The following is a 12,429-nucleotide window of genomic DNA, read 5'->3' as shown; positions in this document are numbered from 1 at the left end:
TCTCTGAACCACAACCTGTAAGTACGATTGATACGTTATGTGTACATTTTCAATTGAGTGCTCAAAATATCTAGTTTTTTTTGTGCTAATGTGATGTATACCTAGTGCAGCTTTAGGTTTCCAGGTAAAGCACAATATTACTGTTTTACTGAAATACTTCTGATAATTCGCTGTGAACCCACTATTTCCTAAGAATGTGTCGATTAATGTAGACTGTCTTTGTTCTAATTACTTGTTTTAAAAATAAAGAATGTAGTGTAGCACACAGACTTTATAATCATTGTGAAAGTGCTGTTTTTGTAGTTATAGGGTTAATGCAGGGAGTAAAAGACCCGGTAGTGAGAGACGAGTTAGTTAGGCTGGTGCGCATGTGATATAGCTGTTCTGCGTTATAATTAAAGGTTAAGACACGGAGCGTCTTTTGTCTGTCGTTCTTCAGACATTACAGTAGACATATTTTGGTTTTCAAACTGTATTGTTTCATCGGTTAGTCACGTTAGCACTCGGCTAACATATACACCATTATTGTTTTGTTAAGTGTTTACAGTTTAGCAGCTAAACTTTAGCTGTGGGCACGATTCGCTTGCATAAGTGTTAAACAAAATGTTTTTGTCATTATGACATTATTGTAAAGGTGCATGCTAGGGTTGCCAGGTTGTCACAACAAAACCCGCCCAATTGCTACTCAAAACTAGCCCAATCGTGTTTCAAGGGTAGTTCCCCTTTAAAAATCGCGTTCTGTGGTGTAAAATACACGCTTTCAGTCTGGGTGCCCCTGGCATTCGCCTAAATATGACGTTATTGGGGTCGCTACAACCCACGACATCAAAAACAACCACGGACTTGGCAACACAGATGGCAGCGCTCGCTAACTTGCTCAAGCGCTCCTCTATGTGCCAATCACAACAGGCTTGGCCAGCTGACTAATCAGAGCAGAGTAGGCTTATGGAAAGGAGGAGTTTACAGACATTTAGCTCAGAACTGAATCGAACGAACCAAATCTGTTTCTATGTAACCACTGCATTTTAATCATGATCCAAACAAATATGCTACACATGTTGCAAGAGTTGTTTTTATTTGAATTCGATTGTATAATTTCAATATTTAAAGCAAAAACAGAGCGGTCTGACTTCATCTTTGTAAAATGATGCTACATAAAATATCTCCCTGAAACAAAAACAACAAAGGAACGCAAATTCACTCATTGACAGCAGGTGGCACTTATGGAACAGCAGCAATGTAGCGTTTCTTTGGATACTGCTGTAAACAAAACACTGCTGCGCTTATAAACACTGCTTTATAAGGAGGTAAGAGGGGAAGAAAATACAATTGCCATCAAAACTTTTCTGAAGACAGTTCCCTTCAGTGATACATTCATAACTCCTCACCCCCAATTCAGTATTCATATTTCAGTTGAAGTTAAAAAAAGCACCTGCAACAGATTATCAAACTTACAGATGGTAGGTTTGTCTTGAAAGGTGTGTGTGTGTGTGTTTTTTTACTTATTTGAAAAAGCCCCCTATGGAGTGGTAAAATGAAAGGTATTTTACTTCCAGAACCCAGCTGTTGCACTCTATAAAAAAATAACCGTAAAAGAAGATTGTTTAGTCTGTGCTATCGCACCCCTTTTGGCAACAGCGAAAATGCAACACTTATTTGAAGGATCTGCATTGACACATTTGTGTAGAGTATGTTATGGGTGTAATGTATTCTCTTTGAAGCAGACATGCAGAGTGAAATAAACTTCAGATATATTTATTGTTGATAGCTTGCTACTAGAAAACTAAGGCTTGATCATATGTCACCATGTGAATACACACAGGCATAAGCATTTACATATACAATATGTAAAGGAAGTAACTTGAGATAATATTAAGTAGTGCTGTCAAACGATTAATCGCATCCAAAATAAACGTTTTTGTTTACGTAATATGTGTGTGTGTGTGTGTGTATTGTGTACATTTATTGTGTATATATAAATACACATACAATATATATTTCGTAAATATTTACATGTATATATTTATATTCATATAATTCATATTATATATAAATATATTTCAAATATAACTTATTTTTCTTAAATATATACATGCATGTGTGTGCATTTTTATATATATATACAGTCTGGTGACTATGAACCCTTCTGTGGTGCAGCGTGCTTTTCAGGACCTGAATAGTGAGGAGTGGGTACAGCGCTTCATCCACAGGCTGCAGAGCCTCAGCGGGAGTGTGCTGTGGATCCCTGCCTTCATGGCTAAACAAAAACCTTTATTTTGGATGCGATTAATCATTTGACAGCACTAATATTAAGACTTAACCAAATGAATATATATATATGTGTGTTTCCAAGGTGTAACCTGGCTCCAGTGGAGGAGTATGCGACTGATGTGGGCCTGCGCACCAGTCTGGTGACTATGAACCCTTCTGTGGTGCAGCGTGCTTTTCAGGACCTGAATAGTGAGGAGTGGGTACAGCGCTTCATCCACAGGCTGCAGAGCCTCAGCGGGAGTGTGCTGTGGATCCCTGCCTTCATGGCTAAAGGAGGAGAGGAGCGAGTGGAGTGGGCCATCCGCCTAATTCTTCTGCACACCGTGAACGTCCGCACTGCCTTCCCCTCCCTGCGTCTGCTCCATGCTGTCAGAGGGTACGTGTCTGTGCATTTAAGCCTACTCAACACTCGTGATCGCTGAAGCAGGTGTATCAAGCCTCTCGCTATTTATAGTTCAAGCATCAATACATTCACATCCTACTCTGCGACCACAGTGTGGGGCTGTTCCTGTAAGTGGACCGAGGCGCAAGTGCTTACCAGCATTTATATATCTGTATTTTTTACAGAAGGTCTTTGTAAGTTCACTCAATGAATTCAAGCCCCTCTGGGCTCAATTGTAGTCGACTGTCTTTAAATAGCGCGCAACCTTTGCCTCTTTCATTGACCTCTGCATATTTTAAGTCTGCTATTCAGCCCTCCCTTGGAGCAGAGTGGCTGGAGCCCACCATCCTTACAATGCACCTAGCCGAGGATGTTTTTTCTTAGATCCTTCTGTGTAACATGGGTTGCTGGGGCCAGAATAAAGGTCAGGCAAGAGACAGCTGTTCAGTGAATGGTGTATTGAGGAAAATATGCCATTACAATATGTTGTAGTTGATCAAATGATTAAAAAGTAGTACATATGTAAAGGAATAGCTCATTTAAAAATGATATCATCTGCATACACTCATTTGGAAATGAAAAACATTGAAAGATCTACAATGAAACAAACATTTTCAGAACCTCAGAAATTGCTAGTAGATTTCACAAACGGTTACAAAGAAACAGAATTAAACAAAATTTTGAGTAGAAAAACACATTTTAAATGGAAGGAAGATTAGCAAGTTTAAGTCATTAAATAGCTTTACATGGTGCATTCCATTTTTAAAATCTAAAAAAAAAAAAGTAAAAAAATGTATGCTTATTTTCAGTAGCTATATGAAAATGTATTTGTACTTGTTGATGAATCATCAGTGTTACAGCAAAAGAAACTACATTTTATGTTTTCAGTGTAGGTTTGCTGTCTGTATTGAATGTTACAATATTTTAAATTGAGTTGTCCTTGTTAGATGCATGCCAAAAACAATGAGTTTTTGGCATCAACATTTTTATGAGTTGATTCTTTTTAAATAATAATTCACAAACATGGCATAAATTTATAAAGTTACCAGTTTGAATAAGTCTGAATCAGTGCCCGCTATAATTTACAGCATTAGCAGAGAGAATGTTTAATTGATAACAATACTGTTCTATATATATATATATATATATATATATATAAAGAGAGAGAGAGAGAGAGATTTAACATTTTCCACAAAAATATTGAGCAGCACACCTGTTTTCAACATTGATAATAATGAGAAATCTGTCTTGAGCAAATCAGCATATTAAAAAGATTTCTAAAAGATCATGTGACACTGACAGCTGGAGCAATGGTTGCTGGTAATTTAGCTTTGCCATTACAGGAATAAATTACAAGTTAAAATATTATGAAATAGAATTTTTAGAATTTATTTTTAAATCCCAAATGAATCAGATAGCAGAATTCTGTACTCAGCCCTAAAGTACAAAGACCAGAGGTAGCTTTAAGATATGGGATCCTCTTTGTTATCTGGAACTCCTTTCCTCCAAGCCCCCCTTTTTCCTCAACCGTTCTGATGAATGACACCTCACGGATACACAGAGAGAGCCCCATTGTGAGGGTTATTCAGGGGTGAGTGGACTGGAGAGGGTTCAGTGCATCTTAATGGACATTGTTCAATTGTCTGATCTTCTCCTTTTAAACGTGGAAGAGCGGCAAAGCCGTCAGGTTTGGATGTGGGCGAGTTTAGCCTGAGAATATTGTAAAAAGGGGATTTGGCCTAAATTCAGCAGCTGAGCTCAGGCTCCTTTTTTAGTAACCTTAGCTGTTAACACACTTAGGATTTTATAATCCCCTGTGACATTTGGATTGGCACTTTTTAAAAACCTTATACACCTACTGTTCAAGTTTTGGGTGAGTTTTCTTTTTTTTTTCTTCTTTTTGAGAGGAATCGCTATTTTTATTCAGTAAAGACACATTCAATTGATAAAGTGACAGGAAAGACATTTATAATGTTACAAAAGTTTTTAATTTAAAGTTAATGTTGTTCTTTTGAACTTTCATCAAAACAATTCATAGAACAATTCTTAAAAAAATAAGTATCAGCTTCCACAAAACTCTTAAGCAGCAAAAATGTTCAATATAAATAATGGGAATAAAGGTTTTTACAGCCCCAAATTAGCATATTAGTATGATTGCTGAGGTACCAGGTGACACTGAAGACTGGACTAATGGCTGCTAAAAATTCAACTTTGTCATCTTTCTGAAGATTTTATTAAAGGGATAGTTCACCCAAAAATGTCTGTGGTAAAAAAGGTGGTAAGGACATCATTAAAATAGTCCATGTGACAACAGTGGTTCAACCGTAATTTTATGAAGCTAAGAGAATACTTTTTTTGCACAAAGAAAACAAAAATCATGGTACTCTTCTGAACAGGGGTGTTTCCTCCGAGGAGGCAAGGGAGGCAGTGTCTCCTCTCCTCAAAAGTGGATGAGAAAATAATCGATGCAAATATGACTAAATATGACATTAAAAGTCACTCGTTTTTATAAAGTAACACTGTCCAATAGCGACACCCGCAGGTAAAGTTAGAGCGGAGGCTTGCCTCCCTTCGGTCCATAGACTTTCTTCAGAGACCCTAAAGCCTGCCGTGACTTTTCTGGAGGCTCATTGCAATGCCTCCGTCGCACTATAATTGGATATGATTGGTTATGATTGGATGTGATTGGTTCGTGTGATAAATCCCGCCTCTTGTTTTCGTGCGAGCTTTTGGCCTGAAGGAAGAAAATTATGGCGTTGTTGACTAATTCTAAAGTAAGTAAACAACTCTCCTGCTTAGATATCACTGCTCTGTGTCACATCAAAATGAAACATGAAATGACTTGAAAATGTGATGTCAATTTTTAGTGAGCATTCAGCTTGATGAAATGAAAGATGTATCTTCGTGCCTGTGACAAAGTTTACAGGGCTTTTATGACGATGACCTGAAAATAAGTTGACTATTAAAAAGAACAGCTGAACATCAGTTCACAAATAAAAACGGAGTGTCTATTTACAAGTGCAAATAGCCCGCCTTATTGGCAGAGGCTATTTACACTAGCTCCGCCCATCAACGTGTGATTACAAAGCATTACAAAAGACTATCTTCTAATAACAGCTCCAGTGGCGCAGATGGTAAAGTACGTGTTGAAGTCGTTTTTGATGCGATCGACCGGGGTTTCTTAGAGATGCTGTGGAAAATATAGATTACCTGAATACTTTAGGTACATTTCTGACCAAATGTGAGAATGCAATATGAACACAGGGTAGGTTCATACGTTCAACCTTAAGAAGGTTTTTAATCTCTAATTAAGGCTATTTTATAAAAAGTCCCTTGCCATTGTTTTATTTGTACTTATCCCATGTTTTTTAACATGTTTCTTTAAGTGTTTTATTTGTTCAGATTTTATGCCATATTTGGCCACAAGGTGGAAGCATATGAGAGGATAAAATGAGAGGCTCTTTTTGTCTTTAGTCTTAGCTTTTTGAGACAATTTGTGTATAAAAAAAGAAAGTCTAAATTAAGAATGTCATTTATGTGTTGCCTTTACAGTCTATATGTCTGTTGAGCCCACAGACAGCATGACTGAATGTAGGACTGTTGTCAGTTTTTACATTTAACATGATACAGTTTAGACTTAGAATTAACATTTTAAATGGTTTAAAGGGGTTTTACCACTACGTTGCTACATGCGTTATTCTAGACGATATTTTGGACAATAATTTAGTGCCTCAAGTAGGAGATGATGTTATGCTGCATCATGTGACTCTTGATAAAGTTGCCTTAGAAAGACAAAGTGAGTAGTGTTGTGACTTTTAGCAGGCGTTAAAACTTTTGCATTAATGTGCAGTAATACTTGTGGAACATGTGAACTGCGACTGTCTGAACACTCTGGTGTAGTTGAGCATGTTTGCACAGTGAGGCAGCTATCAGAGCGTGTGCAGCCCCATGCTGAGATACTGTAGCCAAATCCAGTACACACCCAGCTGTTCACACACTCGTGTGTACTCAAGGATGGTCGACCGTGAAGGGATGTTCAGTGTGTAAACTTTGGAATTTGTTAAAGCCACATAGTAGCGGTGTTTCTGTATCTAAGGGTTTTTGGATTTCTTTTGTATGTGACACATATTACATGTTTAAGTGAATGTATTTGTGATAACTTCTAAGTAAAGAACATACTGCTGTACTCCTCTGCCCAGTGTGATAAAAGGGTCAATGACATAACACAATATATCTATACTGTGTACAATATATATATACAATATATATTTTTTTATATCTTCAGTGTGATAAAAGGGTCAATGACATAACACAATATATCTATACTGTGTACAATATATATATATACAATATTTTTTTTTTTATATCTTCCAGTTTATTCATGCATACACTGTAAAAAAAAAGTTTCAAGCTGTTCCAACTAATTATTATTTAGTAACGTTCAGTCGATTTCTGATTTCAAAGTGTTATCTGAATTGTTAGTTTTTAGTTGGCTCAACCTTTACTGAACTAGTTTTATAGTCCATTCAGCTAAAATGTTTTAATTGGTCAAACATTTAGAAAACTACAGCAAGTTATGTCAATTAAAATGTAACCACGTACTCCATGTGTTTATACCTCAACTAAGATTTATTATTTGGGCATCATAAGAAATTGCTTGTCGATTTCTGATTTCAAAGTGTTATCTGAATTGTTAGTTTTTAGTTGGCTCAACCTTTACTGAACTAGTTTTATAGTCCATTCAGCTAAAATGTTTTAATTGGTCAAACATTTAGAAAACTACAGCAAGTTATGTCAATTAAAATGTAACCACTTACTCCATGTGTTTATACCTCAACTAAAATTTATTATTTGGGCATCATAAGAAATTGCTTGGGAAATAGTTGTTACATTTCATATATTTTTATAGTTTAACAAAATTATAAAAAATGATTAACTGGTGTTTATCAGTCACTAAAAACACACATTTTGTATGTGACACATATTACATGTTTAAGTGAATGTATTTGTGATAACTTCTAAGTAAAGAACATACTGCTGTACTCCTCTGCCCAGTGTGATAAAAGGGTCAATGACATAACACAATATATCTATACTGTGTACAATATATATATACAATATATATTTTTTTATATCTTCCAGTTTATTCATGCATACACTGTAAAAAAAAAGTTTCAAGCTGTTCCAACTAATTATTATTTAGTAACGTTCAGTCGATTTCTGATTTCAAAGTGTTATCTGAATTGTTAGTTTTTAGTTGGCTCAACCTTTACTGAACTAGTTTTATAGTCCATTCAGCTAAAATGTTTTAATTGGTCAAACATTTAGAAAACTACAGCAAGTTATGTCAATTAAAATGTAACCACGTACTCCATGTGTTTATACCTCAACTAAGATTTATTATTTGGGCATCATAAGAAATTGCTGGGGAACTAGTTGTTACATTTCATATATTTTTATAGTTTAACAAAATTATAAAAAATGATTAACTGGTGTTTATCAATCACTAAAAACACACATTACAACACATAATAGCCTTTATTTAATAACAATCTCCATTTATAACATTTATCATACAGACTAAACATACTCTTTAAAAGTTTGGAGGCTTACCAATGCTGCATTTAAATAAAAAAATACAGTAAAAGTAATATTATAAAATATTACAATTTCAGTTAATTGTTCTAGGTGCCAGTCCATTATATGCGAAAATTATGCTAATTTTTCAGGATTAAAAAAAATATATATAAAGCTCAAAAGAACAACATTAATATTTTTGCAACAATGTAAAAGTTTTTACTCTCACTTTTGGTCAAATTCATGCATTCATTATTTTTTATTTTTTTATTTTTTTTGGAACGGTAAAAATGGAACGGTAGTGTACATTGACTTTGAAATTGATATTTTTGGGGGCCATAAAGTAAAAATGTCAGGGCAATGCAGAAATAAATTAATAAAAAATGAATGATAAAAAAGCAACAACATTTCTTTAAAAAACTACTTTACAAAATTACTTCATTGCTTATTAATATTTTTAAAACTTCAAATTGATAAAAAGTAATGTGGTGTGACACATCCAGAAACAAACAGAAGAAAAAAAAACCAGGAAATTATATCACAGAAAGAACCCCTGCAGACCCTTATGACTATGAAGGTCAACAAGTATCAGATTAATTTTCATTTAGAATGAGACAAATTAATTTGATATTTTTACAACAATGCAAGGTTATTTCAGGTTGTAAAATGTGATGCGACTCCCCAAAAAGGTCAAATGTAATGTAAAAAAAAACAATGATATTTGTAAGCAATACTTTTAACCTTTATAAAATATTTTAATTTCTTTAAATAATTTCGATGTGAACATGTAATCAAGAAAAATATTACTTTTTTTATTTAATGGTTATATCACATGTCATGACTCTAGACATATATAAATTTAGCGTTTAACTTCTTGAAAATAGATAGATCTTTAAAAAACATTTTTAAAGGGTTATTTTATTTTGGACAAAAAATAAATAAATTTTTAAATAGCTGAGTGACAAATTTCATTACATTTGCTTTGAGGTCTAATAAAAGGATGTTTTCCTAGAAGTTGTTTGCTAGAGGTTTTCTGGAGACAGTTAATCAAAATTAGTGAAATGTTTGGAATATTTTTCTGCATAAACACATTCCCAGCGAGGAGCTTCTCATGTGTTTTGAACCATGTGATCTGTCGTGTTTTTGACATGGAGCATTCGCAGCACTACATGTTGCTCTTATTATGTCTCCAGTTAAGTTAAAAATAGATAATTGTCTCACCGCAGACGTCAGCAGGCCATCCGACATAATGAGCGCATTTATCCGTAAAAGCACCCCTGTGTTTTGAAAAAAATAGAAACGGTCTGTAACCAATATGACTAAACTTAATTACGCCGCAACTGACTGCATGTCACAGCTTGGAGGACGTTCGGAAGAGATGTCCACGTTTCCTGCTTTCAGGATGTGTTAATGATTACCACAGTGTCTGGTTTTTGAGGAGAAATGGGGATCCTTTTGTTTCTGTTTTTACTGAATGACCTGTGTGGTTAGGGACCCTATTAACTTTACACCCAAAATAGCCCAGATGTTTGGGGAGATGAGAGCTTCTTTGTCTTCATTGTATGGTAAAACTGTAACAGGCTGTGTAAAATTCTTTAGATCTAAATGCATATTTTAAGTTGGATGCTGGATCTCTGAGCTAAGCCAACGCACACAAGTCATGCTGTTATACTTTAAAGGAATAGTTCACTCAAAAAAATGAAACATTTGCTGCACATTTGACCGTTCAAGATGTAGATGAGTTTGGTTCTTCATCAGAACAGATTTGGAGAAATTTAGCATCACATCACTTGCTCACCAATGTTTCCTTTGCAGTGAATGGGTGCCGTTAGATTGAGAGTCCAAACAGCGGATTAAAACACCACAATAATCCACAAGCAATCCGTATTTTGGCCATAAGCGATGGCTTAAAGTTATAACACCTTAATGATGGATTTGTTTTTTTACAAACACAGCTTTTCATTTCACAAGATGTTAATTGATGAACTGAAGTCGTGTGGATTATTCTAACGTTTTTGTCAACTCTTATTCTGACGGCACCCATTCACTGCAGAGGATCCATAGGTGAACAACTGATGTCAATTTCTTCAAATCTGCTCTGATTAAGAAACAAACTTATCTACATCTTAGATGGCCTTATTTGCAGCAATTTTTCGTTTGTACTCTCTTAAAAATAAAGGTGCTTCACGATGCCATAGAAGACTTAATAGGCTATTTATTTTCTAACTTTTTTTACATTTTAATCTGGACTACAACATGCCCTAGATATTGTTTGAAAGTGTTTTGATTCTTTATTGTTCGGTGACAGGTGAACTATTCCTTTAACAAAGTATTATAGAGTTTAAATAAAGAGAGAAACGGGAACTGAGAAAACAGGAGATGCCACAAAATGGATCCAGTCTGGGAAAAGCTAAATAGTTTATGATCTGTGAGCCACTTAACAGCATTTAGCCTATGTTTTCTGAGAAGTATGTGGCGTGATGTCTTGTCAGGCAAATTTCTGGAAATGTGGCGTGTTTTAAAGGCTTGTGGGTGACCAACGCGTGAGGAGTAGCTGTAGCCAGAATGACTCAGCTCAGCCAAAGTTTGTTTTAAAAGACTTTATCACTGGAAAAATACTTTTAAAAAGCCTTTCATGTCAGGCAAAAAGAGAATTTACAATATTCTGTGGTGCTTCACAACTTAAGGATGGAAGGCTCATTTAACACCAAAATTCCACATAAAGCTTCTTCAAGTGCATTATTAAAGCCAGAATTGTGTCGTGTGGAACAAAATGTGTCTGCCTTCTGCGAGTAATGAAGTGGCATGTATCCATGTGATTAAGTGAAACATACTCTCTCAGCAAAACTCTCCACAAAAAAACATGATTCTAAGTTATATCTCAAAGTAATAATTAAAAAAACTAAAAGGGCTATTAACGTGGATACATTCTAGGTGTACACTTCAAAGAAAAAAGGCGCAAAGCTGTCACTGTGGCATCTTTGTTCCTTATTTACCTCCATTATACATATTAGTACTTTAAAAATATACATATTACCTTTTGACAGAGTATGAAGTGGCATGTATCCATGTGATTAAGTGAAACATACTCTCTCAGCAAAACTCTCCACAAAAAAACATGATTCTAAGTTATATCTCAAAGTAATAATTAAAAAAACTAAAAGGGCTATTAACGTGGATACATTCTAGGTGTACACTTCAAAGAAAAAAGACGCAAAGCTGTCACTGGCATCTTTGTTCCTTATTTACCTCCAAATTATACATATTAGTACTTTAAAAATACATATTACCTTTTGACAGAGTCAGAGCCTCAATGAGTTTTGTACCTTGAGTGTACACCAATAAAGGACCACCAATTTTGAGACTTGTCTTTTGCATCTATTTGTCATTTTTTGTTGAGTTAGCCAAAATATTCTGTGCAGCTAAAGCTTGACTACTGAACTAAAGGGAAGCCAGACAAATGAAAAATTTGACTTGTGTGTTATTCCGTTCTTAAGCTGTTGCAAGTTATTAACACGTTTGTGGCAGATCTTAAGATATGCCAACTTACATTCAAGCTCAAACCATCAAACGACGCATTTGACAAACCTTGTTTGAATAATTCTGATGCATTAAGATTTGTATTTATTTCATTTAGAAAGTATTTTTATTAATCAAGAACCCCCCAAAAAGTACATTTATGATTTGGTACTCTTCAGAAACAATATTCTACAATTAGCACAGACATAGACAAGTCTTCTTTGGAAAGAAAAAAAAATACATTTGTCCAGTGTTTAGACTAGCAAGCATGTCAGACAAAACCAGGAAAAAGTTAAAGCATGTATTTTAAGACAATTATAGCAGAATGCCAAAGGAAGAAAAAAAAACACCTTAGACAAGACAGTGCAGAAATAACACTTCATCTTAACAGTGCAGTTTTACAGCCATCAGCAATCGCTCGCATTTAATACTTGTAACTTTCCATTCCTCTCCATTCAGATTTGTATGAAATACATTAGGAAGTTGGAAACATTTAGAGTAGAACAGAAGGAGAGAGAATCACATATTCAGTTTCTAGTCAGACAATAACAGCTACATCATAAACAATTTATAATTCAATAAACATTCTTATTGACCCTTAGATGCTGGACATAAGTCCTTCACATTAACATCTAGTAGGAGCATCAAGAAACAGTCACACTGTGTTAAGGAAAAGTCAC

General features: G+C 34.9%; 1 protein-coding gene across 1 annotated transcript in view; it reads left to right on the top strand.

Moving 5' to 3' along the window:
• Positions 1-2,825, top strand: part of st8sia2 (ST8 alpha-N-acetyl-neuraminide alpha-2,8-sialyltransferase 2) — a 9,549-nt gene extending 6,724 nt beyond the window's left edge. The window contains exon 5 of the mRNA XM_016521770.1: positions 2,354-2,825. Coding sequence (XP_016377256.1) covers positions 2,354-2,693 — 340 coding nt within the window. The 3' untranslated portion in view covers positions 2,694-2,825. The remainder of the gene's footprint in view (positions 1-2,353) is intronic.
• Positions 2,826-12,429: the final 9,604 nt, after the last annotated feature.

The sequence above is a fragment of the Sinocyclocheilus rhinocerous genome, unplaced genomic scaffold (genome assembly GCF_001515625.1).
Source record: "Sinocyclocheilus rhinocerous isolate Xijiao unplaced genomic scaffold, SAMN03320098_v1.1 scaffold1110, whole genome shotgun sequence".
NCBI classification, from domain to species: domain Eukaryota; kingdom Metazoa; phylum Chordata; class Actinopteri; order Cypriniformes; family Cyprinidae; genus Sinocyclocheilus; species Sinocyclocheilus rhinocerous.
Note: the sequence above shows the minus strand (reverse complement) of the source record. Positions and strands in the feature narration are given on the sequence as shown.